At 40.5% G+C, this 21,355-nt stretch overlaps 2 protein-coding genes across 3 annotated transcripts; one reads left to right on the forward strand and one right to left on the reverse strand.

Moving 5' to 3' along the window:
• Positions 1-9,425: 9,425 nt before the first annotated feature.
• On the forward strand, positions 9,426-11,546 carry jagn1b (jagunal homolog 1b). The gene is made up of 4 exons (XM_047355777.1): positions 9,426-9,728; positions 10,447-10,544; positions 10,811-10,883; positions 10,965-11,546. Exons 2-4 carry the CDS (start codon positions 10,456-10,458, stop codon positions 11,352-11,354), a joined length of 552 nt encoding a protein of 183 aa, XP_047211733.1. The 5' UTR covers positions 9,426-9,728; positions 10,447-10,455; the 3' UTR covers positions 11,355-11,546.
• A 70-nt stretch (positions 11,547-11,616) lies between these two features.
• nfkbiz (nuclear factor of kappa light polypeptide gene enhancer in B-cells inhibitor, zeta) lies at positions 11,617-21,030 on the reverse strand. 2 transcript variants are annotated; one of them, XM_047355776.1, is made up of 11 exons: positions 20,908-21,030; positions 20,352-20,492; positions 18,422-18,513; positions 17,664-17,995; positions 16,991-17,096; positions 16,764-16,910; positions 15,192-15,255; positions 14,941-15,110; positions 13,378-13,488; positions 13,106-13,273; positions 11,617-12,679 (listed from the first exon to the last, which is right to left on the reverse strand). In XM_047355776.1, exons 2-11 carry the CDS (start codon positions 20,428-20,430, stop codon positions 12,644-12,646), a joined length of 1,305 nt encoding a protein of 434 aa, XP_047211732.1. In that variant the 5' UTR covers positions 20,431-20,492; positions 20,908-21,030; the 3' UTR covers positions 11,617-12,643. The 2 variants fall into 2 exon arrangements, with proteins under 2 accessions (XP_047211732.1, XP_047211731.1); XM_047355775.1 differs by lacking the exon at positions 20,908-21,030 and having other exon boundaries at positions 20,352-20,901.
• Positions 21,031-21,355: the final 325 nt, after the last annotated feature.

Below are 21,355 nucleotides of genomic sequence, written 5' to 3' on the forward strand. Positions count from 1 at the left end.
GCATTCTAGATGTTTCTGAAATTTTTGGGGGAATTTTTCTGTTTTTTTCTTTTATCTAAATTGGCCCTAACATGTTGTCGTAGGCAACACAATATTAGAAAGTCATATACTCACGATTTTATGTTTATTGCAATATTAACTGACATTTCCTCATTCTTACTGAAAAACATCTGTCATGTTAAAACATAGCTTTGTTTGCAAAAAATGTATTATGCTGAAATGCTGAAAATGTATGGCGAGCTTCATGACGTGAAATACTTTGCCACAACAACAGACTTGTGGTGGAGCTGCACTATGGCGCCCTATATCAGCCTGACAATTCAAAATCAGAATATCCTTTATTGTCAATGACACAAGTACAATGAAACTGAGAAAGAAGCTAGCTGGTCAGTGCATGAGCAATTATTTATGTAAAATAGAAAAACCTCCTTGAACTGCCACCTTAACGGGTTTGAGTGCTCAGATGATCCTCAAGGCTATGTGGTCTGGGGCTTAGATGCCCCTGCTAGGGTCTCCCATGGCAAACAGGCTCTGGGTAATGGGTCAGACAAAGTGGTTCAAGACGCCTTCATGAGGACCACACAATCGAGGCAAATGACGTTGCCCGGTACGTTGGAGCCAGGCCTGGGGTCAGGACTCGTCGGAGAGTGCCTGGTGGCCGGGCTGCTCCTCACGGGACCCGGCCGGCGAGAGACGCAAGGCCATCCCCCACTGCGTCCACCACCTGCAGGGAGGACCATGAGGGACCGGTGCAAACAAGATCGGGCAGCAGACAAGGATGGAGACCTCGATGGCCCAATCTCCGGATACTTAGGCTGGCTCTAGGGAAGTGGAATGTCACCTCGCTGGGGGGGAAGGAGCCCGAGCTTGTGCGGGAGGTTGAGAGATATGGACTAGAAATAGTCGGGCTCGCCTCCACGCACAGCTTGGGCTCTGGAACACAGCAGTGGCCAGCGGGGAGAGGCAGGGAGCTGGGGTGGGTTTGCTTGTTGCCCCCCAGCTCAGCCATCTCGTGTTGGGGTTTACCCCAGTGGATGAGAAGGTTGAATCCCTATGCCTTCGGGTCGGGAACAGGTCTTTGACTGTTGTTTCGGCCTACAGGCCGAGCGGTAGTGTGGAGTACCCGGCCCTTTTGGCAACCCTGTTGGGGTGCTACGTAGTGCCCCTCCCGGGGACTCTGTTATTCTGCTGGGGGACTTCAACGCCCACGTGGGAAACGACAATGACACCTGGAGAGGCGTGATTGGGAGGAATGGCCTCCCCTATCTGAATCAGAATGGTGTTTCATTATTGGACTTCTGTGCTAGTCACGTATTGTCCATAATGAACATCATGTTCAAGCATAAGGGTGTTCATCAGTGCACTTGGCACCAGGACATCCTAGGCAGGAGGTCAATGATCGACTTTGTTGTCGTGTCTTCAGACCTTCGGCCGCATATTTTGGACACTCGGGTGAAGAGAGGGGCTGAGCTGTCCACTGATCACCACCTGGTGGTGAGTTGGATCTGCTGGAGGAGGAGAAAGCCAGACAGACTTGGCAGGCCCAAGCGTATAGTGAGGGTCTGCTGGGAACATCTGGCGGAGCCCTCAGCCAAGGATGTATTCAACTCCCACCTCAGGGAGAGCTTTGACCAGATTCCAGGGGAGGTTAGCAACATAGAGTCCGAGTGGGCCATGTTCTCCATCTGTTGTCGAAGCTGCCCTCTGTAGCTGTGGCCGAAGGAGGAGTCCTATTGGTTGTGGTTTACGGTGGGGGTGGGGAGCTGCTGACCTCGATTGGGGGGTGAAAGGAGTACTTTGAGGTCTGTTGTGGTGAAAAGAGAGCTGAGCCGAAAAGCGAAGCTCTCGATTAACTGGTCGGTCTACGTTCCTACCCTCACCTATGGCCATGAACTTTGGGTCATGACTGAAAGAACGAGATACTGGATACAAGCGGCTAAAAAGAGCTTCCTCTGTAGGGTAGCCGGGCACTCCCTTAGAGATAGGGTGAGGAGCTCGGTCATCCAGGAGGAGCTCAGAGTAGAGCCGCTGTTCCTCCACATCGAGTGGAGCCAGTTGAGATGACTCGGGCATCTATACTGGAGACCTCCTGGACGCCTCGCTCAGGAGGTGTTCCAGGCACATCCCACTGGGAGGAGGCCCAGGACACACTGGAAGGACTATGTCTCTCGGCTGTCCTGGGGACGCCTTTGTCTCCCCCCGGAGGAGCTGGAGGAGGTGTCTGGGGAGAGGGACCTCTGGGTATCTCTACTGAGTCTGCTGCCCCCGCGACCCGGTCCCGGATAAGGCGGAAGACGACAAGTACGAGTAAGAGAAAAATAGACAGTTTCTTAAAAAGATCAAATAAAAACACATGTACACACATTCATATGGATTGCATATTCCCATAATTGTGTCTCGATTGCATTCTGGCTACATTGAGCTAAGCTATTGCTGTTGGATTGAAAGAGTTGACCAAAATCCAGGCAGAGCACCAAATTCTCTTTTACCAGCTCATTATGGAAGCCACACAAGGTGGAGTTCACGCCAACAGATTATTCAGAGGGTGGGTGAACAGGAGAAGGCCATATCTCAGATACTGAAAGCAGACAAAAAAAAACAAACACCTAATACCTGCTTGGCAGAACATTGTTGTCTTGGAATCTGTAGGTGAGACCCTGGGCCCACTGCTGGAGTTCACAGACGCGTTGTCGAGGGAACATTATGGGTGTATTCACACCAGGAAAGTCCTTTGGTCCGCTTGTTTGGTCTGGACCAAAAGCGAACTTTATTTTTTTCATTTGGTGCGGTTTGTTTTCACATTGTACTTTTTGCAAGCGAACTATTACTTGTAAACAAAGCCACGCGGGTGACAATCATTGTTCCCATTGGACAGAAATGACGGGGGCGGGACAGAGCACAGACCCGGAAATTGAGGAAAACAGCTGTAGACGTGCTGCATGCAGCACCTCTGTTCTGCATATTTGTGCCGTTATTACAACTGCAATATTATTGTGAGGGTGAAGAGCAGCTCATTCAACACAGACTTTGAGATGTTCCATTTACAATTTTGGAACCCAGTCGGAGAATGTGTGCTGAACGCCGACGTTCTCTACGTGCCTTGTCCCACAACAAGCCAGTAGCGTTTCTAAGCAACACACAGTTTATCAGGTACGATTACCTTACAACACACCTTTGCTACCGGCTACGATGGCTTTTTATGTCCAAAGAGACGTACGCTTTTTGTAGTTGGTTCGGATCGGGCCCGGTTTTATTCAGACCATAAGTGAACCGCACCAGAGTCCATTTGGAAGCGGACCGAGACCACCTCAAAAAGTGGGTCTCGGTCCGGTTGTTTGGTCCGGACCAGGGTTCGCTTGAGTGTATTCACACCTGTGCAAAAGATCCGGACCGATGGGGGAAACGAACTCTGGTCCGGTTAAAGCGGACCAAAAGTGGCAAGTGTGAATACACCCAATGTTAATATGTCTGTCTAAAACCTGTGCTCCATCTTTATTAACAACACAGTTCTTGTGTCAGCTGGAGCTCTGGGTAACGTCACTTCCTGTTTTCGCTGTTGCACTCAGTGAATTGTTTGGTGTGTGAAAGCTCTCTCGTTTGATCTGATTTCTCTCTACTGTGATTTCTCTTACTTGTTGGCCATTAAAACACATACTTTCTGTTGCTGTATTTAACGTTTGGGGACTCTCCGTGTCTTACGTGTTTTTTCTAGTAGTGGTAAGGGGTCGCTAGCTTAGCGTTAGCTTTAGCTCCACCATGGCTACCCATTCTGCAGTTTCTCTCTCTGAGTCTCCTCCTCTCTCCTGCTCTCTGTGTCAGATGTTCAGTTACTCCTCTGCCTCCTTTAGTGATAATGGTACGTGTAATAAATGTAGCATTTTTGTAGCTTTGGAGGCGAGGGTGTCGGAATTGGAGGCCCGGCTCCACGCTGTTGAAAAACCAGCAGATAGCTGAGGCCCCGTAGCCAGCGCAGAGTCACCGAGGGTAGCTCCCCGTAGCAGTCCTCCAGCAGAGCCTGCGCAGCCGGGGCCTCAGGCCGGTTGGGTGACGGTACGTCTGCGTTTCTAACAGATTTTCCCCGCTCAGCGACACACCCGCTGAGAAGCCAACTCTGGTAATTGGCAGCTCCATAGTCAGAAACATGGCACTAGAGACACCAGCGACCATAGTCAAATGTCTGCCAGGGGCCAGAACGGGCGACATAAAATCATACCTGAAACTGCTGGCTAAGGATAAGCGTAAATACAGTAAGATTGTTATTCGCGCTGGCGGTAATGACACCCGGTTACGTCAATCGGAGGTCACCAAAGTTAGTGTTGCTTCGGTGTGTAAGTTTGCCAAAACAATGTCGGACTCCATAATTTTCTCTGGTCCCCTCCCCGATCTGACCAGTGACGACATGTTTAGCTGCATGCTGTCATTCAACCGCTGGTTGTCTAGGTGGTGTCCAGAAAACAATGTGGGTTACATTGATAACTGGCGAACATTTTGGGGAAAACCTAGTCTGATCCGGAGAGCAGCTCTTCTTTCTAGGAATCTGGCCGAATTTATTAGTTCTCCAAAACTCTGACAACCCAGGGTTCAGACCAGGAAGCAGGGTTGTAGTTTAATACTCCTCTCTGCAGCTTCTGTACTGCTACCCACCCATTACCCTATTAAGACAGTGTCTTGCCCACGGCCAAAATTGAATAGGTTAAAAAATAATCTAAAAGGAGGAAATCAGGAAAATCTCATAAAAATAAACACAACTCAGACCGAAAAGAAAAATAAAACAATTAAATGTGGCCTACTGAACATAAGATTTCTCTCTTCAAAGACATTGCTAGTTAGTGACCTGATTTGTGACAATCAGGTTGATTTATTTTGCCTCACAGAAACCTGGCTGCAGCAAGAGGATTATGTTACTATAAATGAGCCAACTCCTACTAATTATTTAAATTTTCACATTCCTCGAAATACTGGGCGAGAAGGAGGAGGAGCAACCATCTTTCAGTCTGATTTATTGATTAGTCACAGACCAATCAATAGCTACAACTCTTTTGAATATTTAATCCTTAGTTTTCCTCATCCAAATTGGAAAGCACTAAATCCACTTGTGTTTGTTGTTTTGTACCGTCCACCAGGCCCTTACTCTCAATTTTCACTTTTCAGACCTTTTTTCTGATTTAGTGTTAAATACAGATAAAGTTATTATAGTGGGGGATTTTAACATTCATGTTGACGCTGAAAGTGATAGCCTAAATATAGCGTTTAATGCTGTCTTAGACTCAATTGGCTTTGCTCAAAACATTAACAAACTTACCCACCTTTGTCTTCATTCTCTGGACCTTGTGCTGACATATGGCATTGAGTGTAATGACATAAGAATATTTTCTCATAACCCTGTCCTGTCTGACCATTTCTTAATAACCTTTGAGTTTAATTTAATTGAGTACTCCACACCTGAAAGAAAATTTCATTATAGTAGATCATTATCAGGCGATACTGTAACAACCTTTAAAGAATCTGTTCCACTTTTAATTTCCTCATTATCACTGAAAAGCACAATGGAGGGCAATAATTCTGTTTCTGCCCCTTCACAAATTGATTCTCTTGTTCACAGTTGTTACTTCATCATTGCGTGATGCATTAGACAATGCACCCCCCTTGAAAAAGAAGGTAATCATTCATAGGAGGCTAGCTCCGTGGTTTAATTCAGAGCTGCATGCTTTAAAGCACAATGTTAGAAAATTGGAGAGAAAATGGTGCTCTACACACCTAGAGGATTCCTACTTAATCTGGAAAAATAGCCTACTGTTGTATAAAAAGACACTTCGCCAAGCCAGAACAGCTTATTTCTCATCATTAATAGAAGAGAACAAGAATAATCCTAGGTTTCTCTTTAGTACAGTTGCTAAACTTACACAGAGTCATAGCTCTGTTGAGCCATCCATTCCCATAGCTCTTAGCAGTCATGACTTTATGGGATTCTTCTTCAATAAAATGGATTTTATTAAAAAGAAAATCTTTGACATACTCCCGAAGATGATTATTTCATCCTCAGCAAGTGAGACAACATTGGAGGTAACTGTAGAACCTGATCTGTGTTTGGACTGTTTTGAACCTGCGGAGCTTCCTGAGTTATGAAAAATATTAGTTTCATCTAGACCTTCAACTTGTATGTTAGACCCAATCCCAACCATATTATTTAAGGAAGGGTTCTCTTTGATTACCAGCGCCATTTGAGATATGATTAATCTATCTTTAGTAAATGGATATGTACCACAGGCTTTTAAGTTAGCTGTAATTAAACCTTTACTTAAGAAATCTTCGCTTGATCAAGATGACTTGAAAAATTACAGACCTATATCCAATCTTCCATTCTTATCTAAAATTCTTGAGAAAATAGTTGCTAATCAAATGTGTGAGCATTTACACAGCAATAACCTGTTTGAAGAGTTTCAGTCAGGCTTCAGAGCTCATCATAGCACTGAAACAGCTCTGCTGAAAGTCACTAATGATATTCTTATGGCCTCAGATAATGGACTTGTGTCTAAACTGGTTCTGTTAGATCTCAGTGCTGCATTTGATACAGTCGACCATAATATTCTCTTAAAAAGGCTGGAATATGCTGTAGGGATCAGGGGAACAGCGCTAGGCTGGTTTAAATCTTATCTGTCTGACAGATTCCAGTATGTTCATATAAATGATAAATCATCTTTAAACTCCAGGGTTAATTGTGGAGTACCACAGGGTTCAGTACTTGGGCCAATTATCTTTAATATATATATGCTTCCAATAGGTCAAATTATCAGGCAGCATAGGATACATTTTCACTGTTACACTGATGATACTCAGCTTTACTTATTCATGAATCCTGATGAGCCCAACCAGTTAGATGGACTACAAGCATGTCTTGAAGATATAAAAACTTGGATGACTTTAAATTTTTTGCTTCTAAATTCAGACAAGACAGAAGTTGTCGTCTTTGGACCGGAATCTTCAAAAAGAAACTGCTTAGTCAATCACTTAACCTGGATGGCATTAAATTGACCTCCGGTAATAAAGTAAAAAACCTTGGTGTTACTTTTGACCAGGACATGTCATTTAAATCCCATATTAAACAGGTTTCTAGGATTTCCTTTCACCTACGGAACATTGCCAAAATTAGAAATATCCTATCCAGGAGTGACGCTGAAAAACTAGTCCATGCATTTGTTACTTCAAGGCTGGACTATTGTAATTCTTTACTATCAGGATGTCCACAAAATGCAATTAAAAGCCTTCAGCTGATTCAGAATGCTGCAGCAAGAGTTCTGATGAAAATTAAAAAGAGAGATCATATTTCTCCTATTTTAGCTTCCCTTCGTTGGCTCCCTGTTAAATCCAGAACAGAATTTAAAATTATCCTCCTCACATATAAAGCCCTTAATGATCTAGCTCCATCATACATCAGATATCTGATTGTTCCACATAGCCCTGTCTTTTAGTGTTTAACCCTTTCTCTCTCCTAGACATGGCAATTGACTGAGCTTAACTGTATGTGCTCTCTTTCAGACTCTAACCTTGAAAACTGGCTCAGAGTTTATCTGTTCTTTCTTTCTAGGTGAAATGACTAAAGGAGCTACATCCATTAACATTTACTTTTCCTTCCCATAGAACGTACTCCTGGATCAGTGCTTCTTTGTTCTCTTTGTGTCTCTGCTCTGTTCTCTCAAACCCCCAGTTGGTCGTGGCAGATGGCCGCTCACACTGAGCCTGGATCTGCTGGAGGTTTCTTCCTGTTAAAACTGAGTTTTTCCTCTCCACTGTCGCTACATGCATGCTCAGTATGAGGGATTGCTGCAAAGTCAACGCCAGTGACTGTCCACTGTCTCTACATGCTCATCCGGGAGGAGTGAATGCTGCAAGTCACTGACTGGATGCAATCTGCTGGGTTTCCTTAGACAGAAAAACTTGTTATCCAATTTGAATAAATAACTAACTCTGACTGCACTGTTCAATGGTTAGGATTAATTGGAATGTATGTACCTGACTGTTGTGAAGTGCCTTGAGACAACATGTGTTGTGAATTGGCGCTATAAAAATAAAACTGAATTGAATTCTTGTTGGTGCTGAAAATGACACAGAACTGACAAAGGATATTCAATTCAATGAATATGGCCTCCTTTGTCAATCCATGGTTCTAAAAATGCTTACATAGCAAATGACCGTCAGGAGTATATTAAGACCAAAGCTGCAGCAGAAAATCAGGTGCTGCTGGAGATGCCAGCAGTATTTACCAAACACAAACACAGAAGCAGCAAGTGTAGGTAAACTCTGATGTAGGTAGGCTCTGGTAAAACTGCTGATGTAGCTTTTAGGGAAACTAAGCAGGTGAAGTGGAGTCTGGGAAGCTTTTTTAGAAAGGACTCAATTCAGCCTTTTAAACCTGCTCTTTCTGACAGAGAAGCTATCAAACTGGAGTTAAAGAGTTGCCTGCAGGCACTGGAGGTTGATGGAGAAAATGACCCCAGTGAACTGGTGGAGATGCACCAGGCTAATTTTCCAAGAGTGTCAAAGCTGGCCAAGAAATACCTTTGCATCCCAGCCACGAATGCTCCATCACAAAAGAAAGAATTTGAATTACACACAGTATTTCAGTGTTTAAAGTTTGCACCTTTTTAATGATATGTGCTGCTCTGTGGCTGTTTATTTCTTAACTGAAAAGACTGAAAACTGTTAACTGTATCTGCATGTTTAGTGCTATTTAAAACAGACGAATAAAACTACATTTGACACCCTTTGCAACAAATATTATTAATACATGATTTTCTTTATTTACAAACTCTCCATCTGCAGCAAGTAGTTAAATTTTCTTGACTGAATTTTAACATTATTTTTTGCTATAAAACGACACCCTATGTTTGATTTGTTTCAGTTCTATAGTACATTTTATACTAAAGAACATTTCGCATTATATATTTCGTTATCGCAACACATCGCCGTAGATATCGGGATGTGGATTTTAGGCCATCTGTATAAATGAAAGGCAGCCCAAAACCTAAAGTCACACTATGTTTAGTGCTCGAAACACGTACTTGCATAGCTCCATTGGTTGCTTTTTCACTCACTAGTTAAATCCAGTTTTAGATTTTGTCCAATATTTACCTTTATTGTCAAACAAAAAGACACAGAGCCCCACAGCACAGGTGGTTTATATAACTTTAAATGTGTTAAGAAACATGCAGATTTAAGAGTGAAACGAGGATTTTTTTAATGCTTGTCTGTCAAATAACGAAACAGCTGCTGTCATCCCAGACCACCACTAGATGTCACTGTTCCTCCTCACAGTGAAGCACGATGTAACGACTTCTTCTCTATATAAAACAGGCATCGGTTCTTCACAATCCGCCTATCAGTAACAAAATTACTATATTTCTTATGTTTATGAAATCAAATATCAATATAAATAATTGGCCCACTTATGCTGAAAAAAGTTATGTTTAAATGATTAAAGGACAACTCACTGCTTACTTTAACGTTGAAGAGGGTCTTAGCTGAGCTAAAATTAACTTTTTTAAACGTTTTGAGAAATATTAACCGAATAAACTCTCTGAGGTTGAGAAAGGAACAAGTCATAATTTGAAACGTCATACCTCTCATTTACATCGAACCTCCCATTTATTCCTGCTTGCGGTCTGTTAGCTTTGCTGTTGTGAGTCGATACATTCTATTATATGCTTTTCTGAACATCAAGAGACAAAAAGGTAAGCGCCATTCATACTAACAGCAGGCTTTCAATGTTTATGTATATATCTGCGCTAAAACACTGCAGGTGTTTGACCTGCAGTGGCTAACGGCTAGCTAGTTAAAGATCTGCTAGCTCAACTCTGAGTGTTTTATTCATTTTACAGACGCTTTCATTTAACCGGCCATCACAATAATATGTCGGGTAAAGTTGGACTCAACTTCTTACTGTTTTTTTAGGAGGCAAATGAAGAACTCGAACATTTGAGGAGCGGCGTCGAAAGTATATTAACATGCTAACTTAGCAAGCTAGCAGCGAAACGTGAATGAAACAACTGCGGCTACCACAGCTGTAGCTCAGACAGAAACGTCATTAATATGTAGATATAGAAGCTTTTTTGAGCTTTCTGTCAATAAAATGACAATAAAAGGTTGAACGACTGGGTTAAAGATTTCTCAGCAATATACAGCAAATTAAATCGCCGTTATTTAATATTACATGCTGTGTATTATTTATCCTCATTGCTCAGAACCACAGGCTCACTTAGCTGATGGAAGCATCATTTTCACTTGTTTCACCCACACAGTTGTAATCACCTGTTTGGATGTCATTTGTGCAGAATTGGTGAGCTTATTCGAATACGTAGTTTAAATCTGAGGTTTGGTATGGTGTTGTACATAAAAAAAAAAAAAACTTCCTGGAGACAATTTTATGAAAGCTTTTTGTTTTGCCTATAGACCTCTACGATGGCTTCTCGAGCAGGTCCCAGAGCAACAGGAACAGATGGCAGTGACTTCCAGCACAGGGAGCGTGTCGCCTCCCACTACCAGATGAGGTCGGTCCAGTCATTCCCCCCATCTTCCACCACTGTATACTGCCTTGCGTTCACAGTGTTGTGTAAAAGTATTCATAATCCAGGAACTTTTTCCACATTTTCCAAAAAGGATATATGGACTTCAATTTTTAACAACTATGTGTCGTGTTCATCTGAACTTAAACTCATTCACTATGATATCCTTAAAGAAAATCCACCTCACTCAGTAGAAAACAGAGCAAACATGTCTTAAATGTTGGTGACCCAGTTTTTTTCTTTTGATTCAGTGTTGCCTTGAAGTCTGAAATCCGTAAACTCAACATTGTCCATCTGCTGATCTGGGTGCTGATGGCAGCTCAGGTGAGAGCAAACATTTTAAGGATGATTCTGGTGTTTATTTCACAGCCAACTTAGTCTTGCTGTGTTTTCTGATGTGTCCAGGTAACGGTTAGCCAGCTGAGTCTGGTGTCTCACAAAGTAGTTGCCTCTCCGTACCAGTGGGAGTACCCCTATCTTCTGAGTATAGTCCCCACCGTCTTTAGCTTCCTGGCATTGCCTCGTAACAACATCAGCTACCTGGTGATATCCATGATCAGCGCCGGACTCTTCTGCGTGGCCCCACTGATCTACGGCGGCATGGAGATGTTCCCCGTGGCTCAGCAGCTTTATCGGCACGGCAAGGCATATCGCTTCATTTTTGGCTTCTCGGCCGTGTCCGTGATGTATCTCGTCATCATCATTGCCGTGCAAGTACATGCCTGGCAGATCTACTACAGCAAGAAGCTGTTAGATCAGTGGTTTACCAGCACACAGGAGAAGAAGAAGAAATAACTCCAGCATTGCCTTCCCGTCAGAAGAGACTTAGAGATGCTCTTATTCAGCATCATTTTTTATATTTATATTTACAGTGATGACTTCATTGTTGTTATAAAATCAGTCATTGGACAGTTTATGATCACTGCTTTTCCCTCCATAAATGAGTTTTTCCTCCATTGTCAACGATAAAAAGCTGAGTAAAAGTGATTCTATTTGGGCCTCGTTGTTTCTGGTGCAAACAGTATAACTGTAGAGAGCAACAGCAAAGAGACATCTGGACACTGAAACATTTATTTATTTTTTTACTTTAATTTTACAATCACACAGAAGAACTATCAATGCATGTTTATTTCACAATAAAACGAACTGCTATAATTCCTACATTCAATGACTTAATAGAATAAAATTACTTGACGTAATCAAAACAAAACTGAAGTTGGTACGTAAAATCAGAAGATCACTGCTATTATTCTTAGTCAACACAAAAGTGAAAATATTCTAAAGTTTATAAAATGTATTCCCCCACCAATAACACAAGCACGTAAATAATAAATCACGCAAAGCTCCCCATCACAGCAAATCCCAATAATCAATACAATGTTGGGGAAAAAACAAGCTCTGTTCTACAAAGGCAGATTAACCTTTTCAAGCTGCCTAAATCTAAAAAACTTTTTTAATGCAATACATATTTAATAGGAGTGAAGTGGCCCGATTAGCGATGAGGGATGAATGGAAACAGGAAAGAGATCTCTTTATAACATAATTGCATGGATATTGCAATACTTTTATGGTTATCTCCATAATCTAATCAAAACCTAAAAATGAAAGAAAAACTGCTGAGTTATGGAAGCAGGTTGGAACAAAAGACAATGCGTAGTTAGGGGTACCACAAACTTTGAGCCCACTGTTGGTCCTGAACCGGATCATGTAGTCGAGACGCGTGTAAAACTCTAGGGAAACTATACAGTTTTATTCAAACAATCCTTTTTTTATACATTGGAGTGGCCAAAAACTTCCCATAAGCACTGTTCTCTCTGATCTGGAACAGGTTATGTTCTCCAGCAGAAGTTACCACCACCATAAATAAGAGGCAACTTTCAGACACCCAGAGATGAACGTGAAGTTACTCACTTCATAGTTCAGACCCCCCAAAAAAAAAACAAAGTAAGACCAAAACATGTAAACATTACATAGTAACGAACACATGGCAGTGTTTCACTGAAACAACAATCATCTGCCTTGGTTGGGCAAATTTCCAATATTATTAACCTGACTGTCTGACTGACAGTGTTCTGAAGTTGTACTTAAACATTGTATTTCCCCTTCAGGATGTGCCGGAGCTGCAGAAACGACAAACAGACATGTAATCATGCAGAGGATGTTTTCCTTAAACTGCTTGCAGCAAACTTATGTTACGTTCTTGTTATGCAACACATTTCATCACAAGCTACTACAGTAAAGCCTGGAAACGGTACAGTAAGATTTACCAAAACAATGCTAGCTCTATCGTTGTAAGACTTCATTTTTTATCTCTTTGTGGCTTTTTATACACTAGATGTTTTTGCAAACTACAAAACCTCAGGAAAGCCATGAAAAGTTGTTTAAGGCAGCTATTTTAAAGTAATTCAATACAAATATCTTCCACATGTACAGTAAGAAATAAATGGTTATGTTGCAGTATATACAAAAAACAATGGATGTCTTAAACTGTCCCTGAAAAGTGCTAAAAACCCAGAAGGATTTGGGTTTCCCTCTCAAATGTTTACCTTTTCACCGACAGGTCCTTCAGGCACCAGCTGACACGGCAGCTCGTTTTCAAAATTCCTCATCCCTGGATCGGCACCTTTCCTCAACAGCAGCTTTGCGGACTCCGCCTGATTTTTGTAATTTTGCAGAGAGCTGACGATGTGCAGGGCAGTGTTTCCACTGAATGTCTGCAGCAAAGAGAAACATTTCACCAGTGAACAAGGAAAAACACATTTTATGACTGGTATTTAGCCTGTAATATATTCCTAAGTAGTTTTCATTTTTGACTTACCTTTACATTTACTGCTGCAAGCGAAGTTGGCTGCTCGAGGAAAACGTTAAGCAGCTCAATATTTGCCTCCTCAGAAGCCATGTGAAGGCAAGTTCGGCCGCTTTTCAGATCCTTTCAGTATAAAAAAAAGTAATTTTATCAGCCATTATCACAGCGTTGCGAAAAAAATCCCCCCCCCCCCCCCTACAGATTTCTTCTGTTTTTGTATTTTTGTCACACCTAAATGTTTCAGATTGTAACTAATTTAATTTTTTTAATTTTTGTCAGACGAATGCTATCTGAGTAAGTAAGAAATGCAGTTTTCAAAAGATTCGTTATTAATGCTATCCAAACCAACCTGCCCCACTGTGAAAAAAAAATCCCTCCCCTTAAAACTTGAATTTACAAGGAAGAAATCATTGAGGTTAAAAAACTCTTTTTCAAGGGAGTGCTGGCAAAGATAGGCAACAGAAAGTATAATAAATAACTGATTAACCACTTTTTTAAGTTCAATTTTACTAGCTGCACTAATGTTTGATTACTCCCAGACCAGTAGAATCAATAAATCAATTAAATAGAACCTGTCTAACAACATGAAGTAGGCTTAGAGATTACAAAAAAGCAACATGTTATGCCCCATTCTAAAGAAATTCAAGAACAGATGAGAAATTTAGCATTGACCTCTTATCAGTCTGAAAATGTTTACAAAGCTATTTCTAAGGCTTTGGGACTCAAGGGAACCACAGTGAGAGGCACTGTCTACAAATGGTTCAAACAGGTAACAGTGGGAAACGTTCCTAGGAGTGTCCGTCTTTCCAAAATTACACCAGGGATGGATCGGTGACTTGTCCAAAAAATCACAATAGAACCCAAAACAACATCTATAGCACTGCAGGCCTCATTTGCTTCCATTGAGGCTATAAATATCTTGATTTTCCCCAAAAGAAATTTAAACTTTTTTTGGAAGGTGTGCATCTTGTTACATCTGGCATAAAACTGACAGAATTTCCCACAAAAAAAACAACAATATAGCTACAGTCAAATGGGACGGTGGTACGATGGTGGTCTGGGGTTGCTGTGCTGCCTCATGACCTGGAGGACTTGTAAATGATAGAACAATGAATTCTGCTCTCTACCAGAAAATAATGAAGGAAAATATCTGGCCAACAGGTTTTGACCTTCAGCTCAAGTGCACTTGGGTTATGAAGCAGGACCATGTACCATGAAGTCGACCTCTGAATGACTAAAAACAAACAAAAAAACAGCAAATAATCGGGTTTTGGAGTGGCCTAATCAAACAGTCAAAGTTTTGGTTTAAATCCAACTAAGGTGCTGTGGCATGATTTTTAAAACAGGGTGTTCATGCTGAAAAGCCCCCCATTTTGGCTAGATTAGAACAATTCTGCAAAGAAGAGTTGGCCAGAATTCCTCTACACCCATGTAAAAGACTCATTGCCAGTTACTGCAAAAGCTTAACTCCTGGGAAAAAACTAAAGAAATCTGTAATGGGTCCTATACTTTTTCATAGCTGTTCGGGTTTAAAATGACCTCATCAAGTAAATATCCTGCAGTTGTAGTACTCACTTTTGTCAAGTAAGAGGCGCCCATGTGCATTAGAGTCCTGACGCACTCCACGTACCTGCGCCTCCTGTGCGCCAGCTCCGAGATCATGTAAGTACAAGGGTTTTCAAGGTGTCTCACCTCCTTAACAACAGCGTTGTGAGCCAAAACTGCAGCGTGGAGTGGAGTCAAACCTTCAAAACACGTCACATTCAATCACATTTTCCCATAAGATTAAAGCCCTAAAAAGAATCCACTAATAATAATATACTTACCATCATAGTTAAACATTTCAACTTCGACTGATCGGCCACGCCCTGCGAGGGTTGTGCAGATGCTCTGTGAGAAAGAGGTTCATTTGGACTTTAGATTAACGTTCAGCTTTGAGCTTTAAGTTACACATTAACAGATCAGATACGCTCCAGGTCACAGAGTTGCTGATACTGTTTTGCTTTTTTCACAGTGGAGTTTCCTCATAGCAGTTACTCATCGGTTTCATGCAAATCTAAATCAGGTGTCGAGCAAACAGATGACACGATCAAACAGATTGAAGAGCAGATAATCTAATTTTGCTTTGACAAAACATCAAAGCCTCGGAATTAAAAGTTGAGTGTGTAACAAACAAGTCTTTTAAAATTATTTTTATTCAGCAGGAGCCCGAGAACAGTTTTAAGGCTGGTGGATCGGATCATATACAGTGTTAGCCATGTTTATTTTCATGTAAGAGCTATAAAACACTTTTTTTTTAGCGCATCACAATTATCTCAGCCAGAACATTTTTGAAAAATCCAACCTTCAATTTGAGCTCATTTAAAATCGTTTTTAACAATTAACAGTTGATTTAATATGTCCGTGAAAAAAAAATGATACATCAGTTTCTAAGTTTTAATTATAATCTCTGACCGATTTCTTTGGGGGTACAAATACAATGTGACAGAGGCCACATTTCTCCTAGTTACTCTTCAAAATAGGAAAGACAAGAGAACATGGCTGAGAGGATTTAGAGCAAACACTCACTGAGAAAAACAGCTGAAATGGAACCAAGTAGGCGGCGTAGAATTAAATGTTTTAGGAAAAGTTGATGCAGGCAAGTTCATTTCTTTTCTCGTCTCTAGTTCAGTATTTAAATTCCTGAAATGTCAGGGAAGCAGTTAGCTGCTTTCAGATTTTCTTTATTCATTAACTTTCCAAAGTGTGGATCAGTATGCCTGCTTACATGAAATTTGCACTGTAAACAAGTTGCGAAACTTCAACACCATATCAAATCCTTAACTGAATGTTTATCCAGTTAGGAAGTCAAACACATGTACACAGCAAAACCTTCAGTTAAGAATATTTTGCCAAATTCAAGTTCTTAACAAAAAGGCTTTTTGTCATTAAACTGCTTTGATGTGAAGTTAGCTTTTGAAAAATAAAAAGTTTATCAAGGGGAGACATCTTTGCAAAACAAAACTGAACTGTTCACCCCCACTGCTCTGCAGAAACTAATGCAGTGTTCAGGTGTCACCACAGGTAAACGGCTCATATTTGCATGATGGGACTGCAGCCAAAACGCAGCAGGCCTCTGTCTATTGTGCACTTATTTCCTGATTTATTCGCTCCGGCAGTAAGATCGTGTAGCCATTGGCTTGGTCTTCGCACGAATGTTCCACCGTGGTTCAGTCAAGCGAAAACAAAAGCACAGATGTAGGTGGAGTGTGTTATTCCTTTGGGTTCAAAGCATATTTCCTTAAATCTCCCAGTTTATTAATAGTACATTTCTTTTTTATAAAGTTATTTTTTTCCTAAAAGTAAATTCCATGATTGATCTTTAGGGATATTAACTTACTAAAGAAGAAAAGTTTTACCTGAAGACTGAGGAAGTGGCCCTTCTCTGCACATACATGCAGAGGAGAGCGACCCCACAGGTCCCTGATGTTGATCTGCGCTCCGTGAGTCAGAAGATCGGAGATGATCAAGTGCTGATTGATGGCCACCGCGATCTGGAGAGGCGTCTGTGCAACAATCACATGATTTTATTGCTACTGTGTGTGAGGTGAACAATCATAATGCAACCTGGTCATGAAAGTCATACCTGTCCGTTGTGTTCTTTTATATCCAGGGAGCCACACCTGGCCATTTTAGCAGCAAGCACATAAGACAGGGCTCGCCTGCCTTGAGCCACTGCTATGTGAAGAAATCTACAAAGACAGTTAAAGAGTTTATCAACCTAGATAAGTGATTCATTTACAGCTTGACTCCAATTTCTTTAACTCAGCTGTGAACTTTATCTGAAAGCTTGTGATCTACATCAATGAGAATGCAGAGAATTTAATGGGACAGTTTCAGCAAGAAGGAAGTTAGGCTTGGTGTCCCACAAGGCAGCCACCAAGGCTCACTTTCTTTTATGTTTTATTTGTTTTAGAGAGACCTGGAAACAAATCTAAAGTAGTGTTTGTCAGTGACTGGCTGATAAGGGTTTGGACAAGATCTATGTCTTGAACCCTTTGTCTCATTGCCATGGGTTAATGATGGCAGCCAAAATGAGCTTTTACAAAGCTTATTTCCTAATTCAACAGAAAAAGTGCCTACAACTCAACATATGCTATACATGCTATATTAGGTAGGCAACATTAAATACAAACAACATAAAACAACTGAAAATTAATTGGTGGGGATTCAAATGAAACTCGGAGTGTTTTATTTAACTGATTTCTGTTGTTGTGGACTGTGTGCCACTGTAGCTGTGTGTGTTCATATATACATACGTGTCTCCATCCGAGTCCTGCATGCACAGCTGCTCTGCAGACAGACCTTCAACCTTCCTGGACTCTTGCTGTATTTGCCAGTGAAACAGTGTCATTTTGCCGTTGGAGACTGAGACCTTCTGTTCTTGAGGGGAAAGTTGTACAAGCTGTTGCATATCCTGCAGTGTCATGGCAGCGTTTTCTGGAAGAGCAGGGATAACGTTTGCGATGGGACTCTGGTTTACATGCGTTGGTGATGTTGCCATTTGAGGACTTAGGTCCGTGATGACAGGTTCATATTTGCCAAACTTTAATTTAGGCTCTGAAATCCATTTCTGCTCCGAATTCCATTTCTGAAAGAGAACCAGTTATAAGATGTAATAAACTCATAAAAGATGCAAGCCTGGGATTATAATGTTGAGCATGCAGCATCTGCACAATATTCTGAAACATTTGTACTTTGCTCTTAGTTATTTTAGTTCCACCTAAAATGTTTCCTGTTAAGCCTGTCGAAGCTGTGAGCTGTGTGGATTCATTTTTTTTTTACCACAAATAAATCAGACATAGTAACAGTTGCAATAGTTCTTCCACTTGAAAAATATTCGTTTACACAGGAACCAAATGTTTGCATATAGACCTTATAACTGTGGAGCTATACTTGATTTATTTCAGGTATGTCATTTCAGGCGGAAATTGCTTCGAAACCCCTTAGGGCTTAACAGGTTAAAGCTAAAGTAAAGTAAGATTAGACAGCTGCATTATGAAGTCATGCAACCAACCTGGCGTCTCATCATTAGCAGTTCTTTTACTGTGGTCTTCTTTTGCAGAGGTTGGATGGATGCTTGTAGTTTGGCATCAAATATCATGCACCCTAAGAAAAAAATTAAGAATTAATGCCAGTTCAACACTAGTTTCAGTGATGGAGATGTTTTCATTTTATTTTACATTTTTACTTTTTTCACTGAATACAGTTTTGCATCATGTGTATTAGATCACAATATAACATTGAAGAATAACTGGAGGTCTTACTCTGTGCTTCAGTATTGTCCTATTATTTGTTAAAAGGGTTAAAATATTATTTTCTTTATTTAGAATTAAAGTGTCACATTTAAGAAGATCCAGATACCTTCACTGGCATTTTCTCAGCCATTAACCCAGCTCGTATCTTTTGTTTTTTATTAATTCATGTTTTTTCCAGTTTTACTCGTTCTCATAATGTTCCAAATAGACTATCATCATGCTCTGTTAACACGAATCTTCAATCAACAGCATTTACTCCTATTTCTGTGAACCTTTGCCCTCAAACAGTTTCAAGAATGATTATATGAGTTAATTACTGACTTATAAGGCTCCCAGCTGTCTGTTCCTTTAGGCCTCTCCAGCATCATATTGCCCCTTTGGTTACTTTGAGCAACTGTACTTTGACTGTCATTTTAATGACAGCAACACTGGCACGCAGGAGACCAGGCTTCTGCAGCTGACCAACAATAAATTAGCAACCTTTATTTTGTTGCTTTCTTGTATAATGTGTTTGATGTGTCTTAATTGGACACAGTGTGTTTGGCGTTCCCCAGGGTAGCTGTCATGGACCACTGATGTTTTCAGTCTTTGTGTTTTGTTTTATTTGTTTCAGGCAGATCTGGAAACAATTCTAGGGATAAACTGATAAAGGTCTGAAACAAGATCCATGTTTTGAAGCTTGCTACATAAGATGTCTGAACATATTTTATTATTTTTGTTACACTTTTTGCTGAGCCAACTATTAAACATTTGATACATATAAACTTGATGCAGACAAATGTCTAACAATTTGTTACACTCAACTGACACATCAAATATGACAAGAGCATTGCAATAATATATGAAGTAAAAGATGAACCTCAAGATATATCATAGGTTTTGTGCTATTCTGATAGATTTCCAAATATGGATCAATGTTTGGAAGTGTAGGGAATCACATGAAAACCACATACAAACGTACCATTTGTGAAATTAAATACATTCAAATGTATAATAAAAAAAAAAACATAACCTTACTAAATTAAGCATAAAGCAAAAAGAAAAGGGAACCTACCTTCAAAAATCTAATTATTAACAGAAAAAGAGAATATTTGGCTGAATAAAATTTACATAAGAAAGTGAGGACCTATTTCAGGTAAAAGGAAAGAATTTACCTGTATAAACATAAGACAGCAAAACACTAAAAAAGATATAGAAATGTATTTTTCAAACCATTATCATCTGTACACGTGGAAAAAGGAAAGGCATACGAATATAAAACTAAATAAAAAGATGGCTCTAGTATGTTGCTCTGCATAATGGTTTTAATGTTTTCTTCTTGGTTTTTCAAATAACCATGTGTGAGGTGGTTTATTCCAATCACATGATGAATAGCAAAGCTGAAAATTATCGGGAAAGTTTGGCGTTTATAAGCTAATGGTTCAGACCCGTTTGTGGTATTACACATTCAGTACAAATGTCATTTTTCATTGACCAAGATTGCTGTTTGATTTATTTTTTCATTTTATATCCTGTCAGAGATAATTAACTTGCAAAGATAATTCCTTATCCGTCCTACATCTTTTCATACCCATTTTAAACAGTAGCCAAGTAAAAAAACAGGTTAAAAACGTGATTGTTTTTGTCTAACTTGCTTCAAACTCACAGTAACCTAAATAAAAGTTCCTATTTAAACTTTTAAAAACTCACCGTCACTGTTGGGGCTGAAGTTATAGGTGGCTGACAGAACCTGGCCAGCCCTCCAGTCAATTCCACCATGATCCAACATGTTCACACTGTTTTTCTGATAATGTGACAAAGTTGCTCTACTTCTGTCCCACTAGCTCCACACTGTGAATAACACTCAGTGGTGAAAAAAAACAACATGCTCACCAGTTACTGCAAGATTCAATATGAGGAACTGTCACGCAAATCTCGTCCCACACACACACACACACAGAAGCAAACTTCCTGGTTGGTAGATGGATCAGGTAACTTAGCTTTACATTTAAAGTACAATGAAGTTTGTAAGTTAAGTTCAGTGCCATAGAATCACAACAAATTCATTGAAGACCCTATGTATTCAAGCACCTTCTAGTCAAAAAGGTGCTAAAGATCAGTTTAAATGCAAATATGTCTAATTGTCTGAACACATAAAGCGTTCATGGTTCAAGGATTCAAATTACTTAAATGTTTCTTATTATCTATGAGGAAATGGTTTCTAAAATAAATGTATCCGTTTCTAAAGGAAACATTATGACCCTACCTGTCTGACGCAACGCAGCACAAACAGCGAACTGACTTCTCATATATAAAGTGTGAGAACTAAAAGGTCTTAAATGTGCTGTTGGAAAAAGCTGCTCCTCCTCCCATCAGCTCCTGTATCTGGGATTTCCCCCTCCTCCCTGCAGGAAAGGCTCACCTGTACTTCGAGTGCTGCAAAAAGCGTGATGCTGACATCAGTAGAACAGGAACAGAAAGTCCTGCCTTTTTAGAGAGAGCTTAGAATGTCATTTTAACAGCACTAAACATTGCTGCACAATACCTCCCTTTTTGCTCTAAGTTTAATAAAGTAGCTTACATGAAGATCAACATACCTATTTTTTAAAAATGGTATGTTTTCATGTCTTTCCTATTGTGAAGAGTGGCTAAGAAAAATGGGCCGCTGTGTCTCGTCACCTCCAAGACAAAATTCTGGGATAAATTTATGTTAA

The sequence above is a fragment of the Girardinichthys multiradiatus genome, chromosome 24 (genome assembly GCF_021462225.1).
Source record: "Girardinichthys multiradiatus isolate DD_20200921_A chromosome 24, DD_fGirMul_XY1, whole genome shotgun sequence".
NCBI lineage: Eukaryota > Metazoa > Chordata > Actinopteri > Cyprinodontiformes > Goodeidae > Girardinichthys > Girardinichthys multiradiatus.